Source organism: Artemia franciscana, chromosome 1 (genome assembly GCF_032884065.1).
Source record: "Artemia franciscana chromosome 1, ASM3288406v1, whole genome shotgun sequence".
NCBI lineage: Eukaryota > Metazoa > Arthropoda > Branchiopoda > Anostraca > Artemiidae > Artemia > Artemia franciscana.
Window position 1 is genome coordinate 20,556,028 of NC_088863.1, and position 18,610 is coordinate 20,574,637.

The 18,610-nt window shown below is 36.4% G+C and overlaps 1 protein-coding gene across 3 annotated transcripts in view; it reads left to right on the forward strand.

Moving 5' to 3' along the window:
• LOC136026735 (armadillo-like helical domain-containing protein 3) overlaps positions 1-18,610 on the forward strand; it is an 89,020-nt gene that overhangs the window by 44,882 nt on the left and 25,528 nt on the right. For all 3 annotated transcript variants that reach the window (XM_065703465.1, XM_065703471.1, XM_065703466.1), the window contains exons 10-12: positions 2,022-2,242; positions 7,832-8,064; positions 12,365-12,498. In XM_065703465.1, coding sequence (XP_065559537.1) covers positions 2,022-2,242; positions 7,832-8,064; positions 12,365-12,498 — 588 coding nt within the window. The remainder of the gene's footprint in view (positions 1-2,021; positions 2,243-7,831; positions 8,065-12,364; positions 12,499-18,610) is intronic.

Here is an 18,610-nt window from a genome sequence, read left to right on the forward strand (position 1 = left end):
TGTGGTGTTCTTGATCGACAGTATTTTCTCCTCTTTTAATTTGGTGCTTAATTTTGTACAGGACCATTTTCCTCTCTTTTTTGTATTCAGTTCGAAGAATCAGAGGACCCCTACTTGGGCTGGGATGGGCAGCCTTCAAATTTAGTCAGAGTGAGTCAACCCTGCTGAGGTTGGCAAACAATCTCTTGAGATTTTTTTGGTAAGGTAGTAGTATAGTAGGTACTGTAGTACCCCTACTTTAGGTAAGGTAGTAGTCCAAAGTAGGACCCCTACTTTGGGATGGGCAGCCTTCAAATTTAGTCAGAGTGAGTCAACCCTGCTGAGGTTGGCAAACAATCTCATGAGATTTTTTTGGGTAAGGTACTGGATTTTCACTCACAGTTTGACTCTTTTTAAGGGTTTGTTCAAACTTGTATTTTCGATGTATGCACTGTATCTAGATCTGAAATATTTATTCGCTTGACTCTATGGATGAACGAAGGCCTTCATGCTGAAAAAAGGAAAATAATTCTGGCTATCTTACAAGTCAACGGGGTAATTGTCAAGTACAGCTGCTGCTTGCCTTTAGTGTTTAAATATCTATTGTCCTGTTTATTATTTTTTTATTCAGAAGGATAAATCTCTGTATTACTTTCATCAATTGCTGATATATGGGTGGGATATTTTGTAAACTTTGCTTGTTATTAATTCCGTCCTCAAGCATTCGTCTGCGTCTCCTTGTGCTCCTACAATTATGATGGCCCATGCTTGGCTGTGGAAACGATTGCTTCTTCAGTAAACTCCCCTTCTTCTAAAAATTATTTAAAATCGTATCTTGGTCAAACTAGCCTGACGTCGATGGTAATAGGACGAGTTTGTTGGCGATTGAAAAGATTCAGCGTCTTCTGGTTTTGATTTTTTACCCAATAAGTTAGTCAGTTTCATTCTTTCTTCAATCATTTTATTCTTTTACAAGACTGTTAAATCTGTCTTTCGAGGTTTCCAGCTAATTGTCTGCCAGTTTCTTGGCTGTCTGAGTTAGAAAATTTTTGAAAATGCAATGACTTTTCGTCTACTCGGCTTTTTGAAGTAAAAAGTTAATTTCATGAGTTTCAATTAGGCTTCTGAGCTAAGTATTGAACAGAGCATGCATGTGCTGCTCTTTTAAATTTTCTACATTCAGCTCTTGATTCTGGTTTGATACCTGTCGCCATATTTTCTGACATTCAAAGATTTTTCATTGACCCACTTCGTTCTAAATTATCTCGTTACGTTATAAGGGGGCATGCTAATGCTTGTCTTGACTCATCGGTCTAGATAAGACTGTCTCCATGGATCCTATTTTCCGAACTGTGTCTCCTGTTGAGTATGGTGTCTCGCAAGATTTGGTTCTGGGACCAGTTCTGATCTTGATTTATGTTGCAGATATTGCCGTTGCGGTTATGAACCAGAAACCAACAAAAAGGTGTCGTCGATGCCTCCCCCCTCCAAATCTTTTCATACAAAAAAAGTAGATTTCCATCGAAAGATGAAGACACTCTAGTTGCTCTCACTGACTACAGTACCCACGGCGCTGCAATCAGAATGAAGATGTATTCAGTTGTTTCTTTCTAAGTGAAACTTCTTGATTTTCTCGCGAATTTCTCAGGCTTGCCCTGAAGTATCTGAAACACATATCTCTAGGGTTTTTGTCCCTAGTTTTAGGGACCAGAATGTCTGACTCTTTTTGTTTTCTTTTTTTTTGTTACAATCCGTCCTTCGTATATCATATTGGTCTCATTAAAATGAAGATAAAATGGTCTATTCTAAAAAATACATTTAATCATTTAATTCAAAACTACATCACCTTTTGCTTTACAATATGGATGTTGACTTTTTTTGTTACTGATACCGCTTTCTAAGGTAAATGACAAAGTGAGTGTATCTTGGGAACAAATAGTTTTTTTTAATTAGCTGTTTTATTTATGTAAATTTGTGTTAATGTTTGTATCGTTAGTTTTCAATTCAGTTTTAGTTAGTTTTTGCTTTCAATTTCATTTCAGTTCCGTCATTATGCAAGATGTAAAGCATGATGTATCACTGACTAGTACAAAACTGTCATTCATTGTATTGACTGTTGTAACTGAAGATAACTATGCTAATTCGCTGATGCACGATCCAAACCTTGTATTCCAAGTACAAATTCACAAAGCGGTGATGCGACATAGAAAGATTGGTGGGGATCCAGTGGTACCTGCCAGACCTATTGTATCTGCACTTTTGGGTAAGGTTTTTTTCTAACCTTGCTCGACTGGTGAGACCAATTGCTTTTTAAATCAGTCTCTTATTTTATATTGCTTCATAACCTTTTGCTGCTAGCATATTATTTCCTTTTTTACTTGAATTTTTATATATATAAATGCTAATGTTACAAAAACTCACCGCGGCGCAAAAATGTTTGAGGTTAATGCAGCTGAGCATGCCCCTCCTCCAACCTGTTCCGTTAAAAATCTTTGGGCTAGTTATTTTCTATATTTAATGGTGAGATAATTTTTATAAGAAAAAGGAGGAGTGAAAGGTGTGGTTGGAGTGAAAAGCACATTTTTTGGCAATTTGTCATCCTTCACCCATAAAACGTAGCCTAGTAATCTGAACTTTTCTTTCGTTATAGAAAGAAAGTTGGATAGAACAAAAAATTTTGTACAGCTTATTGTTTATGTATGATCCATGAAACAAATATTTAAAACTGTTCTTAAACAGTTCCTCTGGAAATCATTTAATTCAGCCTTTCCAGGCACCCACGCTTCAGAACCATGTCATTCGCAGACATGTTCTTTTTCTTCCAAACTTTTTTCAATTGTGAAAAGCACCCTGCACCTTGGCTATTCTACTTTATACGTCTTCACTGCATCCGCCAGTTTTGCTAATAATACTTCCCATGTAAGTGGATCTATTCATTTGATCGATTTCCTTGCTACCTATCATCACTTAACCTTGTTATAGCAAAGTGGATTGATGCCCTGATTAATATAAAGAAAAAACGATCAAAAGTAGGTTTGTTTATGGCCAAACGAAAATATTGAAAAAATTCCTTCACTCAAACAAAAGAACCAGCAATTCAATAAGTTTGATAAGCTGATTTGTTTGTTTGAGAGAATGTATTTTTCTTTTATTTGTTAGTTGTTTTCTAGTATCCGTCGATAGAAGTTGAAGTTTTTTGATTTTGTGCAATTCGTGGATATTGGTAAATGATTCGCTTTATGGTTGTTAGATATTTGGTTTTAATCCTTACAATTTTTGACTTTCATTGAATTTAATTTATCTTTTGATATTTTGTTTTACATCGGTTTTTGTTTTTTCACGTTGACTTTCCGCGTTTGCTTTAGGTTTTTTCTTTGCATTTTTTGGCATTTTCTTGAATATAGTTTTTGTTCGTACTGAAGAAGAGAGGTGGTTTCCTCTCAAAATATTCGCCTTTTTTTCAGTATTTTCATTTGGCCTCAAAAACCCAATTTCTGGTCGTTTTTTCTTAATATTATGGCAGGCCAATGTGGTTTAAGAATTTATGTTGGCTTTGCTTTGCAATACGGGGTCCGGGGTTGGATCCTCGTCGCAGCAAGATTTGGCACTTCTCCATCCTCATCCATTCCAAATCTAAGCGAGTGAGTCTTCTTAGCACTAATTTTCAAACACGTTCTCGCACCTTAAACTCTCGAACCCTTCGAAAATGCATTCATTTGGCTTGAATTTTTGTCTAGGATACTAAACTCATATGCAAATTCCAAGTCTAAGAGAATTTTATCTTTCATTCGATTCTATGTTCTCCCATAGCTTGTACAGTGTTTCTTAGGAAAAAGTTCGCCGAATAGTCCATATAAGTGGAGATGCCACAAAACACTGCTTATTTCTTGATTCCATACCAAACAAACTACTAACCTCACTTCAAGCCTTAATCACAACAACATTATTCTCGCACATAATCGCTTTAATATACTCACCGGGTATGCCATACAAGGACAGGACTGTCACTAGAGCTTTTTTTATCAGCTAAATCAAATGCCTCAGCATGATATACAGAACTGCGGACTAAAGGGATTCGACGATGATATTTGATTTATAAGCTAGTGTTCTATAGATTTTTGGGTTCTTCCCACTTTATTTTCCCTACTTTTCTTTCTTTTATTCAGGCTCTACTTTTATTTTTATTTTTTTGCTGTTTTATTGTGTTCATGTTCTTTGTTTCACTTTTGCTAAGGAAGTGTTGCTCGTTCCACTGGCAGAACCACCATGTTATATTTTTCTTCTGTGTATTTTGCTTTTTTTAAGTCCCTTTTCCTTGTAGTTTTTTTGTTTTTATTATTTTTTATTTATTGTTAAATATATTCGTTAGAAAACTTTCTATTCAGCAAGCAGTCACTATTTTATGTAGTATTTTATTTGTTGTTTCAACCTGCGACTTTATTGCATGAAATTTCTTTGTATCTTAGTTAAATAAAAAAAAGAAAGTTTTAAACTGGAAGTAAGGAGCAACATCATAACTCAAAATGAAAAGGAATACTTACGTAAGCTACTTTGGGGGGCTGCCCCCTTCTCAGTACTTCGCTCTTTACGCTAAAGTTCTTTTTAGAACATTTAAAAAAAAAGCTTATTGTATTAATTAAGTGGCCCTTGTGTTTCAGGATTTATTCTTAAAGAATTGGGAAAAAAAGTCGAACTTTGGCGTAAAGAGTGAGGTATTGAGGCGGGCCAGCCCCCATCATATAGCCTACGGAATAATTACTGTTCGTTTTAAGTTTTGATGTTGTTCCTTACTTTCAGTTGAAACAAAACTTTTTTTATTTAATTTCTGATCGTTTTTAAATAACGCCGGGAAATCCTCCTCTCCCTCCATGGAAAATTCCTTCCTTCCACGGAAAGTCCCTTCATGGAAAGTTTTTCCCAAATAAAATATCCCCCCGCCAGGAAAATTCCTCCCTGACAGTTTCATTCTAGCTTAAAGTTCCCCCAGAAAAATTTTTTGTGGACGGTTCTGGCCGAAAATTTCTTAGCTTGCTTTCATTTGAGTTGATTGTTTTAAAAATTATGCCGGAAATCCCCTCCTCCGTGCATAAGCTTTCCCACAACTACCCCACCCCCTAGTAGAAAGTTGCTCCAACAGAAAATTCTCTTTGGAGAATTTATTCCATGGAAAACTCTCCCATGGAGAATTTCTCCCTTTGAAAATCCCCCCCCCCCAATGAAAAGATACTCTAGACAACTCTTACTCGGTAAAAATTACCCCTCGAACCATTCCCCTTAGCATCTCCACATGTAGTCACTAAAAAAAAAAGTAAGACTAATAAAAATAAATTCGTATAGGAATTATGGCAAATTTCCTCCCCCCAGTGTAAAATTTCCTCTAGAAAGTTTATCCCATGGAAAAACTCTCCTCTGGAAATTCCCCCCAGCAGAAAATTCAGCCCCCCCCTCACCCATCAGAAAAGATGTATGCATACTTCCAAATAACAAATACTATTCGTAAACAATTGGTAAATTTTATAGCTAATTTTATAGCTAAAAGACCTTTCCCCAAGGGCTCGGATGGGTCATCTCATCTCAAAGGCATAATTGTTTGTCGTTCTAACTATGATGAACAAAATGGCTACCTCAAAATTATGATCGGATGACTTTCAAAAAAAGGGGGATGGAAGGGAGACTATTGCCCTCCAATCCTTTTGGTCACTTAAAAAGGGCACTAGAACCTTTAGTTTCCATTTGAACGATCCATTTCCTGATATTCTAGGACTATTGGCTCTTAGCCATCACACCTGGAAAAAAAAACAAACAAATAAGCACGCACCATACTGAGTTCCATGTTTTTTTCCGATGGGAGCTTGAAAATTCTACGATATGGTTCTTGGATACCCTTAATCTAATGTTGTGGTTTTTATTAACATCCCCTGACTTTTAGGGGTGTTTCATCCCTTTTTCGAAAATCAGGCAAATTTTCTCAGGCTCGTAGCTTTTGTTGAGTTTCAGTAAACTTAACGAATCTTATATATTTGGAATCAGCAATTCTTTTAAGTTATGTATTGATATTAAAATTCTGATAGCACTTGTTACTTTGATATTTTTTTATTGCCATTTACATGTTTTTTGTTTTTTATTTTTTATTTGGTTCTGCGGGTTTTGTTTTGTACATTGACAAGCTCGTAATAGTTTGAAGCTATTGCAATAAATTAAAATTTTCTTGTCTATAAAATTTTATTGTTACGAACGTAAACTTTTTTTTTTTTTTGGTTTTCCGGTTTTTGTTTTGTACATTGACAAGCTCGTAATACTTTAAAGTTATTGCAATAAATAAAAATTTTCTTGTCTATTAAGTTTTATTGTTGTGAACGTAAACTTTTAGCCGCCAATTTTTTTGAGCAAAGAATAAAAAAAACAATAAAGAATAAAAGAACAATTCTGGTACTTATCTAAACGTACAAACCGCTATATATTTACCTTGTATAAAAATATAGAATGCAAGAACATATTGTTCTTTTGTAAGAAATATATTCTTCATGAATGTAATGATTCTCAATGTCTGTTTTTCGCATGATTTTGAACAGTTAAATTTTTCTCAATGGAAACAGCAATGCAATTTTTAATGCTTTCCTAACACAAAAATAGAAATTTTTAACGGAAAGTATCTTTTTTGTAGGCCTAATAATTTTTTTTTTAATTAGGTATGGTATTATAGGATTAATTGATATGTGGGGAAATTTGTGTGTGGAGTTTTGACGAATTTTTAGACATTTGGGAGTTTTGAAGAATTTTGTTAATAAGCTCATTGTTTTTAATCTTTTGAAAAGGTAGGTATATAGAAGGAACCCAGAAAAAAATAGACGTCAAATCATTTTGTTAATGGATACATCTTATGAGGTAGAGAGATTTATTTAATATACCCAACAGAATGCTAACACCAGTATGAAAATTTGAAAAGTAAGAAAAGTGTGTGTTGTATTTTGATAGTCTGAACTGATATGACTTAACTTAAGTGAAAAACTTTTTTTCACAAATGATCTACGTAGACCAATGATCTACCCCCTGACCAATGATCTACGTAGCGCAAGTACCGATGTCCTGAATTTTGCCTTCGGCCGAGAGAGCAATGTGTGATAGGGGGCAAATAATTTGATGTTTCCTCTACCCCCCCTCCCAGATTTGCCTAGGTACCCAGTTAGAGCCGGGTTGCCATCAGCTGAGCAAACAGACTCATGCCATTCACCCACGTTCTAAACCAAATAACCAGCAACACCTGGACTCGAACTTTAGTCCTCAGTATTTCCAGTCTAGCGCGCAAACCACTCGACTGGGACTGCTTGATATGATTTATACTATAAAACTACCATTACTGACAAGAACCACCACAGGAAAGCAACCCACAGGACCTGGTAAAAGACATCTGCAACCCTTTGACTATCAACCGGCTATTCATTCATTAAAAAAATAACTTTTCTCATTATAACTTTTCAGTAATAAAAGTATCTAAATCCAATAATAAATTTAAATATCTAAAATCTAAATAATGACTGTATTCCACCCTTCGAAAATATTTTAATAATCTATTTTTAAGCGATGAAAGTGCTCACTACCCCAACTAGTCGGAAAATAATCCCAAAGTTCCGGAACAAATATCCGGGTAGTATCCTGAATAATTCAAATTTCCAAAATAACGGATAATGAAGCCGGTGCGTATTATGTTTTGATATTTGGATACAAAGTTATCGGCTTACCAAGTATCAACTCAATATTCCCAGAAACAACTTTCCTTTGATGTAGAAATGTGTATAGCATGTGTTTATTTAAATGATTATTTGCTTTAGTGATAACTTTTTATGAATTCTAGATTTAGTCATCGAATTTATTGTTACGCATCTACTTAAGAAATTTCCAGTGGATCTGTATGAATTAGCGTTGGGGATAATTGTCCGTCTCATTTGTTATCAGAAACGATGCAAAGTTAGAATCAATTATCAGTGGCGGGATCTTTGGCATGCGCTGTTTTCTTTACTGAAATTTTTACAGTCTGCAGAAGGACAGCTGTTAAAGAAGTTGAATATATTTCCTGTAGCCCAACAGGTAAATTAGTTGTTTTGTGTGGAAAATACATTAATGATTTAAAGGAAGGTGGTTGGCCAATCTTGAGAAATTAAAATTTTCACTCCTTTTAATATTTTATGGTTTTTATTTGATGGATTGTGTTTTAGGATTCTGGAGAATCACGGATCTCTTCATAAAGAGAAAATGATGGTGTAATTAGCCTTGCTGGTGGCTTTTACTTCATTTAAAGCTTTATGTTTGGGATTTTTTGACTAAGTGCAAGTTTTGTTTTAACATCTTGTGAAGCTTTTTCCTTATAATAGGCATTTTCTTGAAATTTTTGGAAGAAAAATGATAAAAAAATTCAAGTTTTCTATAATCCATCCGCATTTTCAGCATGATATTTTTCATCCTTTTTTACGAACAGTCTGATTTCAATTTCCGAACAATGATAATTCTGGATTTCGAATCTTAGGAATTTTTTTTTGTTTCTGAGTTTTTCGCCATAAGTATGAATCACCATTGCTGATACATAAAATGGCTTGACAAACCAATTTGAACATACTTAAATGATATTCAAAAACACTTGTAAATTTAGCAGTGGTTTATTTCGCGTTTTGGCGAACTGAATTTGTTTGGCATGCTGTTTTGTGTTGTAGTTGCGCATTGTCAGAGTATGTAGGCTTTAGACTCCAAAAGACAAATGGGTGGTAATTTAAGGAGATGGTAAATTGAAAGGTTTGTTTAAAATCGAATTGCTTGTTTCAGTTATTAAATTTATTGTAGTTCCCCTCTCTTTTGTTTAAGTAAAAGGTTAGCAAATTAGTTTTAACATTCTATATCTTAGTTCTTCAGAATGGAATGTGGGAAGAAAAGCTACTCAACATTAACTGGTATCCTTAAGGTTATTCATCAAACTTAACAAAAGACTAAGAAAAATGTTTTTGGTTTCCATTTATTTGATTTTATTTGATTATTAGTATTTATTATTATCATTATAGTAGGTTTTTTTTATTAAACTCCGCCTGTCATTGTCATGGATAATGTCAGCCTGTCAGAAGCCAGGATGAAGGAGGAGGGCTGGGCGACAGGTTTGCTACCTGTCCCTGTAAAAAAAAAGTCCCAGCAATGGAAACGTCGATAAATGCCTCGGATGAATTATCTTCCCGCCTGATAACGAACACAGCACGCCTCCGGACACGATTATTGACTGCAAAACAACCAACAAAAATCGCCTTCTGGAACGTGAGAACTATGAGTCAGTTATTAAAAACCGAGCAAGTTCTCGGAGAGATGAAGCAATATAATATTGAAATCCTGGCCCTAAGCGAAATACGCTGGAAAGGAGTAGCCCATCAAACACTAGATGATGGATATGTGCTGTTGCATAGCGGAGAGGACAACCATCATCGGACAGGTGTAGAACTCATGATGTCCCCTACAGCAGTCCGAACAATGATCAAATGGACTCCGATAAACGAAAGGATCTTATTTGCACGGTTGGCTAAAACACACTAAGCTTTCTGTCATTGTATGTTACGCTCCTACCAATGAGGCGGATGATGATGTCAAAGATAGCTTGTATGAAACCTTACAGGCTGTCACCAAATACATCCCCAAATATGATGTTCTGTATGCTGTTGGATCTGAATGCCAAAGTACGAGCCGATCGCAAGTACTGTCCCGAAGTACTAGGACTGCATGGACTTGGCCAGATTAACGAAAATGGTTCTTTACTAATAGACTTCGCGCTAAGTAATGACCTTGTCGTTGGTGGATCACTCTTTGAACATAAAAATGTACACAAGTACACATGAACATCTCCTGACGGTACAACGCGACACCAGATTGATCATTTCCTGATCGCTAGAAGGTGGCGCACAAGCGTGTTAGACGTGCGTGGGTATAGAGGAGCTGATACTCAGTCGGATGACATGCTCATGATCGCCCACATACAGATCAAACTACGTGGCCAAAAGAAGACACAGTAAGATCTGAATAAACTGTACGACACAGACAAGCTACAGGATCGAAAAATCCGCAGAAATTTCTGTATATTGTCATGGAACAAATTTGATGCCTTGGCTGTTGAGGCAAAAGACTCAGAAAGCGTCGAAGAGAAATGGGAGAAAATAATAAGTGCATGTACAACGATTGCCGAAGAAGCGATAGGTTTCCGAAAGAAACCAAAGGAAAGGTGGATCTCTGACGTAACATGGAAACTGATTGACGAACGAAAGGCACTCAAGCAGGCCATGCTCATGGCTACTACAAGGAGTTCAGAGCTAGCAACAAAACAATTATACAAAGAAAAATATAAAGAGGTAAAAAAGAGTGCAAGAAATGACAAGAGGTAGTTTCTTGAAAAGTAGCAGCTTTAGCTGAAGAAGCCGCTAGGAAGGATGACTCCAAGACTGTCTACCGATTGACAAATGAGATAATAGGAAAACAAAGCAGCCGAATCACCCTTGTCAAGGACGAAAATGGATTAATCATATCTGATCCAGAAAAAATTGACGAGAGATGGGCTTCCCATTTCGAAAAACTTTTGAACAGACCGAGAACCTGTGACCGAGCAAATGTACCTGATATCCCTTATATGAATTTAGACATCAATACAGTTCCTCTGAGTGCTGAGGAGATCATGCATGCAGCTAAGAAACTAGAAAATGGACAAGCCCCGTGTATTGATGGTATTCCAGCAGAAAAGCTGAAGTACTCCATTTGGCTCTCCCTCTTCACCAAAATATGGACCTTAGCGAAGGTCCCAAGAGATTGGAGCAGAGGTATTATAGTCAAACTCTTCAAAGAGGGAGACTTGATGAAGGGTCTACGAAAAGCACTAGACGCAGAAGATTATTGAGAATGCATGTCGAAGAATCAAAAGAATGGAACAAGAAGTTCTACCTCCTGTTCATTGACTTTGAAAAAGCAGTTGACTCAGTTGAGCGAGGCTGCTTTTGGAGAGTTTTGAAATGCTAGGAATTCCTGAGAAAATAGTAGATATGATTATTCATATCTCGTAATGCTGCGGAATGAAGAATCGGAATGTTGTGTATCATAATGGACCTGCGTAAGTCTTGAAAAACGAGCTCTGAGTGTAGAAGAAAGAACAACAAAAAAACTGAGGATAATTTTTTTTTTATAGTATTATGACTAGTATTTATGACTTAGTCAAAGAGTATGGGTAATTTAAGAGGATGGGAACTGGCGCTAGTGTCGACAAAAAAAACTACCAACGCCATCTCACGTTTGGCAACACTTGTTTCTTTTTTTCCTGTGTAACACTACTTCTTACTAATAATTCACCGCAGTACCACGCTGCCTGAGGCCATCACAGCTACGCACGCTCCTCTTCCATCCCGATCTATTCAGAGCCTTCCTTTTTAAACCCTCCTAGGAAGTTCCTGTTTCCCTTAAATTTTTCCTTACGACTTCCTCCCACCCCAACCGAGGACGACCTGCTTTACGGTTAGCCCTAGACGCAATACACAATCTTTGGTGATCTTTCACCATTCATCCGCAGAACATGCCCTAGTCGTCTCAGCCTTTCTCTGATTGTAGCCCATGGAAGCAAGATTGAACCTCACTTTCCGAACAGAGTATTGTTTGAAATACGGTCAGTGAGTCGGGTAACAAAAAAAAGTGTTTGGCAATTTCTCTGGAAAACATCTAGCATATCATCCTCCGTTTTCTGAGTGCGCATGCGTCAGAACCATATTTGACCACTGTCATCGCTGTAGTTTCCAATATTCCAATATTGGTTCAAAGACTTATATTCCTATTCGTCCAAAGTTTTTTTTAACGGTGAAAAAATACCTTGTGCCTTGGCTATTCTACTTTTAACATCTTTACTCCACCCACCGTCTTTTCACTCCACCCACTGTCTTTACTAATATTACTACCAAGGTAAGTGTACCTGTGACTTTGATTGATCTTTTCGTTACCAACGCCACCTTTTCATCTTCACTCATTCCTTGCCTTAGTGACTTAGTCGTCTTAACATTAATTTTCAAACCTAGTCTAACATCCTGAAACCATAAAACCTCAATATGGAATCAGTAGTTTGGTGACCTAAAGTTAGGCCTATTATTTTGATTCGGTCACAAACAATCAGCACATCAAAAAGGTAAAAAGCAATTAGAATTCCCAGGGTCTATAAAGGGATTAAACCAAAGAAAAGCACAAAGAGAATTTGTTTAAATTTTTAAGATAAGGATGTAATAATTATAAAATTAAAAGGGTGCGGGAGGAAAGATTCATTTGTTTAACGTGTCAGCTATGTAGGGGGAAAAGTTTATTGCTTTGTGGCTAAATAATATATTTTTTATTCTTCTAGGCCATCAATATATTTAATCTGTTTATTACATATGGAGATACATTTCTTTCAGTGGAAAGCTTGTACGATGACCTGTATTATGAGATTATTAGAAACAAATCTGTTTTCGACAACATATATTCTATGGTACTGAGGTAAGCGAAAAACAATCACTTAAGTCTTTTTCCCCTTGTAAAACACTAATAGAGGTGTCAGAGCTGCGTTGTGGGACCTATATTGTGTTCACTAAGTGTTGAAAATTCTCCATATTCAGTCAGCTTGATTGACCACGGATAATAACTTAACACGTAGCTGGCATTTAACCTTAGTTAGTGCTATGGAATTGAATAAAGTCTTTAATGGAGTTTTTATTCGGGAGAACTGGGTGACAGACTGTATTCTAAGCAACCGATTTGCATTCAATCGGGATCATTCTGTTGGGAATCGGAAGTTCTAGTGCTTTTTAAGAGTCAAAAGTGATCGGAGGGCAAATAGCCATCCCACGCCCTTTTTTCTACAAATGCATCCAATAAAAAGTTGAGATAGCCTTTTTGTTAAAAATTATTTAAAGGCCAGATAATAAAAACTCCAACGTTGAAACAAACCCTCAGGGCCCTGGGCCAGGCGTTGTAAATTGAGCCCTAGGGGCAAGTATGGTTCTTATGGAAGGAGTGCTCTTATGAACATCATAGGGGGCTCATTTGATTGAACACTGAAAGTTCTAGCTCCCTTTTTAAGAGTCAAAAAAGATCCATGGGCAAGTTGCCCCCCCCCTCCTCCATACGCCCTCTATTCTCCAAACCTCTCCGATGAAAAATTCGAGATAGTTATTTTGTTAAATATTGTACAAACATCAAATAACAAAAGCTCCGGGGTCGACACAAACCCCTAAGCCCGGGGACAAGTGTTTTAAGTTATGCCCCAGGGGCATATAAGGTTTTCTGTAAAGGGTGATCATGTAAACTTCAGATGTGGCTCGTTTGATTGAAAATTGAAATTTCTAGTTACCTTTTAAAGAGTCAAAATTGATCGGAGGGCATCTAGCCCCCTCCCTCCATCCTCCTTTCATCAAATAAATCAGATCGAAACTTTGAGAAAATAATTTTATTTGAAATTAGTCTAATGATCAGACAAAAAAACTTGAAAGTCAACATAAACCCCCTGGAGCCCGGGAGAAGGGATGTAACTTGTGCCTCGGGGATATATAAGGTTTTTATGGAGGAGGTGGTTGTATAAACTCTAGTGGGGACCCACATGATTAGAAACTGAAAGTTCTAGTTCCCTTTTTAAGTGTTAAAAGTCGCCTGATGGCAAGTAGCCCCTCCCCCCTTCCGCCTACCTTCTTTACCCCAAATGCGTTTGATCGGATTTTTAAGATAGTCATTTTTTCAAAATAGACCAAAGGCCATACAGCAAAAACTCCGGAGTTTACACAACTCCTCAGAACACGGGGGAAGGGTTATAAATTATGCCCTGGAGGCATATAAGCTTTTTATAGAAGGGGCTCATTCGGTTCGAAATTGAAAGTTCTAGTCCCCTTTTTAAGATTAAAAAACTGGCCCCTCCCCTGCCTTGTTCACCCCAAATCCACCTGATCGAGTTTTCGAGATTGCTATTTTGTTAAAATAAATCCAAAAATCAGACGAAAGAAAACTCCGGTGTCAACACAACCCCCCAGAGCCGGGAGGCAAGGGTTGTGTTTTGGCCTGGGGGTATATAAGGTTATTTTGCCAGTTTCTTTTAGATATATCAAAGATGAGATAAGTTTCACCCCCCCCCCCCCCAAAAAAAAAAATCAACATATAGCGATATTTTATTCCGAAACTTATGGGTGCTTACCCCTGGTCCTCCATTGTCCGATCTTCCTCCCTCAAAAAAAACTTTTTTCAATGATAAATCATGGGAGCTGACTAGTCCTCTCTTCATGCCCCCTACGGACTTTTTTTTAGCGTTATTTTATTCTAAAAATCTCGAAAACTGACCCCTAGCCCTCCCTCCATGGTCTGATACCCCCCTAAAAAAAAACTAAAAAACAACTTATCAACGATATTTCATTTCAAAAATCATGAGAACTGACACCTGGCCATCTCTCTATGGATCAACACCCCCCCCCCCCGATAAAAACTAATTAACGATATTATATTTGAAAAATCAAGGGAGCTGACCCCCGATCCTCCCTCCATGACCTGACACAACCCCTCCCCCCCCAAAAAAAACAAACTTATTAACGATATTTCATTCCAAAAATGATGTAGATCACCCTCTAGCCTCTTTCCATAGTCTTACTCCCCCCCCCAAAAAAAAAAAACTTGTTAGCGATGCTTTATTTAAAGAAAAATCATGGGAGCTGACCCCTTGCCCCACCTCCACAGCCCAACTCCCCCACCCACAAAGTTACTTATTAACACTATTTTATTCCAGAAATCAAAGGAGCTTATCCATTGCCCTCCCGTTGCCCGACCCACCCTCATCCACCCGCCAAAAAAATAAAACAAGCTAATTAACGGTATTTTGTTCTAAATATCGTGGAAGCTGACCCCTGGCCCTCCCTTAAGCCCTCCCCCCAAAAAAAAGTCTTTAGGGATGTTCGGCTTGTCAGCCCCCCATAATTATGCAATTGGCCCATTAGGCTTTAAAACTAAATCTAAAAGCATTGTGTTTACGGTTGCCAATAAAACACCTCGGCAATATATCAAGGACGACTGCAGGTATTAAGTTGAAACTTTTGGAGCTACTGCTATTACTACTTTTTCTCTTACAATTTAAGTAAATAAAATGAGTGTAAATGTATCCAGGTTGTCAAAGAGTTTTATTTTTCAGATCAACTTCAGAAGCTATAAAATTACATTAAAAAATACAGTTTGTGTCAGGATTGAAAATTGTCTGAAATGCTTTCCGACATACAAATAGCAACCCAAACTAGGAATTCTTACAGAAAAGAAAAATCAAAAGATACAAAATAGCATGTTTTTTTCATGATAAAGACTTAGTCAATAAAAAACGAGCAGAAATTAATTTTAAAAGTTTTTTCTACAAAACAGCTTTTTCAAAGATAAGTAAAGAGCTCATTTAAGCCAAAAATGAGCAGAAATAAAGCCAAATAATCTTCCAAGCATAGAACTACCACAAATTACATTCAATACATAAATAAAACTCGAAACGAACAGAAAATACAATAAATAGCGGAGTCAAACACAATAGGAGAAAAAATTAACATGAGTAGGGCTGATAACCCCCATGCCCCATCAAGACCAGAACATAATTTGAACATAATTTGCGCTTTACTGTACACAGAATACATTTGAAATGTTTTTACTTTTTTAATTTCATTGACAAAAAATTATCAAAACTTTAAGGAATAAATATCAGTAAATGTCAATTAAACTGAATATCGACGGTCATTTGTTTTTTGTTTTATTTTCAGTAAAGTGGAAATTGTGTTCTGGTCTTGAGGAGGCATGGGGGCTATCAGCCATACTCATTTTAATTTATGCTTGGTTTGAGTTTGACTCGGCTATTTATTTTAATTTTTGTTTGTTTTAAGTTTCATTTATATATTGATTGTTATTTGTGGTAGTTCTACACTTCGAAGATTATTTAACTTTTTATCTGCTGATTTTTGGCTTAATGGAGCTCTTAACTTTTCTTTGAAAAACTTGTTTTTCTGAAAAAAGTTTTTTAAAATTAATAAATTGAAAAACAACAATCATAGTAAACAAACATACATCAGGTACTAATATAAATGAATAAATAAATTGAAAAACAAATATGTAATTCAAGCTTAAAACGAGAAAAAATTACTACAAACAAGAATTTGGATTCTGCCTCCTACCCTAACTGTAAAAGCCTAAAACCTACTGCTTCATTGGCGCTTTGCTGAAAACGAATTATGTTAAAAATATTTTCTTTTGTACTCACTACAATATTGAAAATAAACATAAAAGTTGCATTACAATTAAATTTTTCACTTGTAATCTTTACGCAGTTAATATCATAATATATAAAATATTCAGTTTAATTAGAATAGATTTTTCCAAGACTGTTCAAGACACAAATTCCAAATTAAATTGCATGTACAAATCAATCTTAAAACGAGGAAATATAACTACAAACGAGTGTTTGGATACTGCCCCCTTCCCCATCTGTGAAAGTATAAATCTTACTGCGTCATTTACGCTTCACTGAACAACAATTGTATTACAAGTATTTTTTTTCCCATTTATTGCAGCATTGAAAACGGAATAAAAATTACAGTAACTGTGAAATAAAATCTTGAACCGATGATTTTGCAGCAATTATTATCACTATGTATGAAATATTCAGGTTGATTTTATTACTTCCTTCCAAGACTATTCAAGACACGCATAGTTTTCAGTAAAGCGCCAATGGCGAAGTAGGTTTTAGACTTTTGCTGTTAGGGTAGGAGTTATTAAAAGTACACACACAGTGCCTTCTGGCTATTTCAAAATCCCCAAAACTTATTCTTGAAGGTCCAACTTGATAACATAAGTTGTTCTTCAGATATTTCTTTGTCACCTTTTTGAAAGTCCACATGCTCATAGTTTATTCTGATTTAGTTCAACATCCCCCTAAACAGTCCTTAAAATCTTCACCTTAATACCCTTAGCTTGAGCTATAGTGATTGTTTTAGCAGCATTAGTAGCTGTATGAGCAGTACCTCTAGATTCCTCAACATCCTCTTCAACATACGCTGAGAGTTTCAGCTTAACACCATAGACGTTCATAAAGCATTTCTGGAGCGTCCACTTGACAACCTGTGTGGGCATAGTGTGTTTCGAATTAATGCCGTACAGTTTCTATGTATCCCAAATTTTTTGCCTTAGTATTCATAGCAATGTTAGTAGTAATAGCAGTAGAATTAATTTTAGTAGCCTAAACTTTAGTGGTAGTAGTAGTAATAGGAGTAGAAATAATAGTAGTAGTAGTAATAGTACTGTCTGAGTAACAGTAGTATGAATAGAAGCAGTAGCTTTTAGCATGCAAATTGTTCTTTTTGTTTGTTTTTTTGTTAGTTCAACATCCCTCACAACAAGGCCTGTTAGTTTCAACAATACACACCAAACTGTCCCTAAGGTATTGCTGTGACACCCTTTTGACAACTGGCATACAGACGGCGTGTTGTGATCCAGTTCACCCTCCCCCTCAAAATTCCTTGAAAATCTCATTTCATACCCTTAGGCATTGTTGTAATAGTAGTTACAGTAGTAGTATTGATATTACTAGTAATAGTATTGAATAGCGGGTACTACTAGCAGGTGCAGTAGTAAAATATGTCTTTCTGTGAGATGATCTTCCTCTTTGTGAATTCTCTGAAATTTCCTTCTTAATGCTCAAATCAACTCTTGGGATTCGCTATTTTGACAGCGTGCATGCACATAGCGTCTTTTGATTTGGTCCAAATTTGCTCTCATTATTCTAAATGGAGCAGCTGGTGTGTAGTAGTGATGGTAGCTGTTGTAGTATTAGTAGCTTGCAAATATTGCCTTTTTGATCATTTCTCTTATCATTTCCTGAATTTTCCAAATTAATATACTCAGTTAATCCTGTGTTACACTTTTTTGACAATCCCTATCACCGTAACGTATTTTGATTTAGTTCAACACTCCGCTGAACATTCTCTGAAAGGCTCTCTTGAATGTCTCTTGTCTTCTTTGAAAGTAAGTTCAAACATGCACACCTTTCTCAATAAGGTATACTACCATAAGTGCACACAATGAACTAATTGCCCAACTTGCAATCATTGTCCTGAGGACTGTGGGGAGGTTGACACCCCCAAAGACATAATTACTGGACTTTTCAATAATACAGAACAAGATAGCTGTCCTAAAATTCCGACCGGATATGCTATGGGGAATGATAGGCTTTGGGGGGCTGATTACCCTCCATTCACTTTTGACTCTTAAAAAAGGCACTAAAACTTCCTACTTCCAATGAAATGAGCTCTATCCTATTCAAAGTTTATCCGACCACCTATTGCATGAAAATTTTCTATGCCCGGGACATAACCTACAGCCCTTCCTATGTGGTCTTGTTGAGTTTGTTCTCCTCTAATGACATCTATATGTGATTTTTGGACTATTGGTAACAATGTGGCTATCACACTATTTCAATTAAATGCGTTTCGGGAAAATAGATTTTCAAGGAGGGGGGGGGGTAGATGCTCTCCATCAGGTTTAACTCTTAAAACGAAATTAGAGACTAGGGGGATCCTGTCAACACCAAAGGTCTTATTATATGATCTTTGGA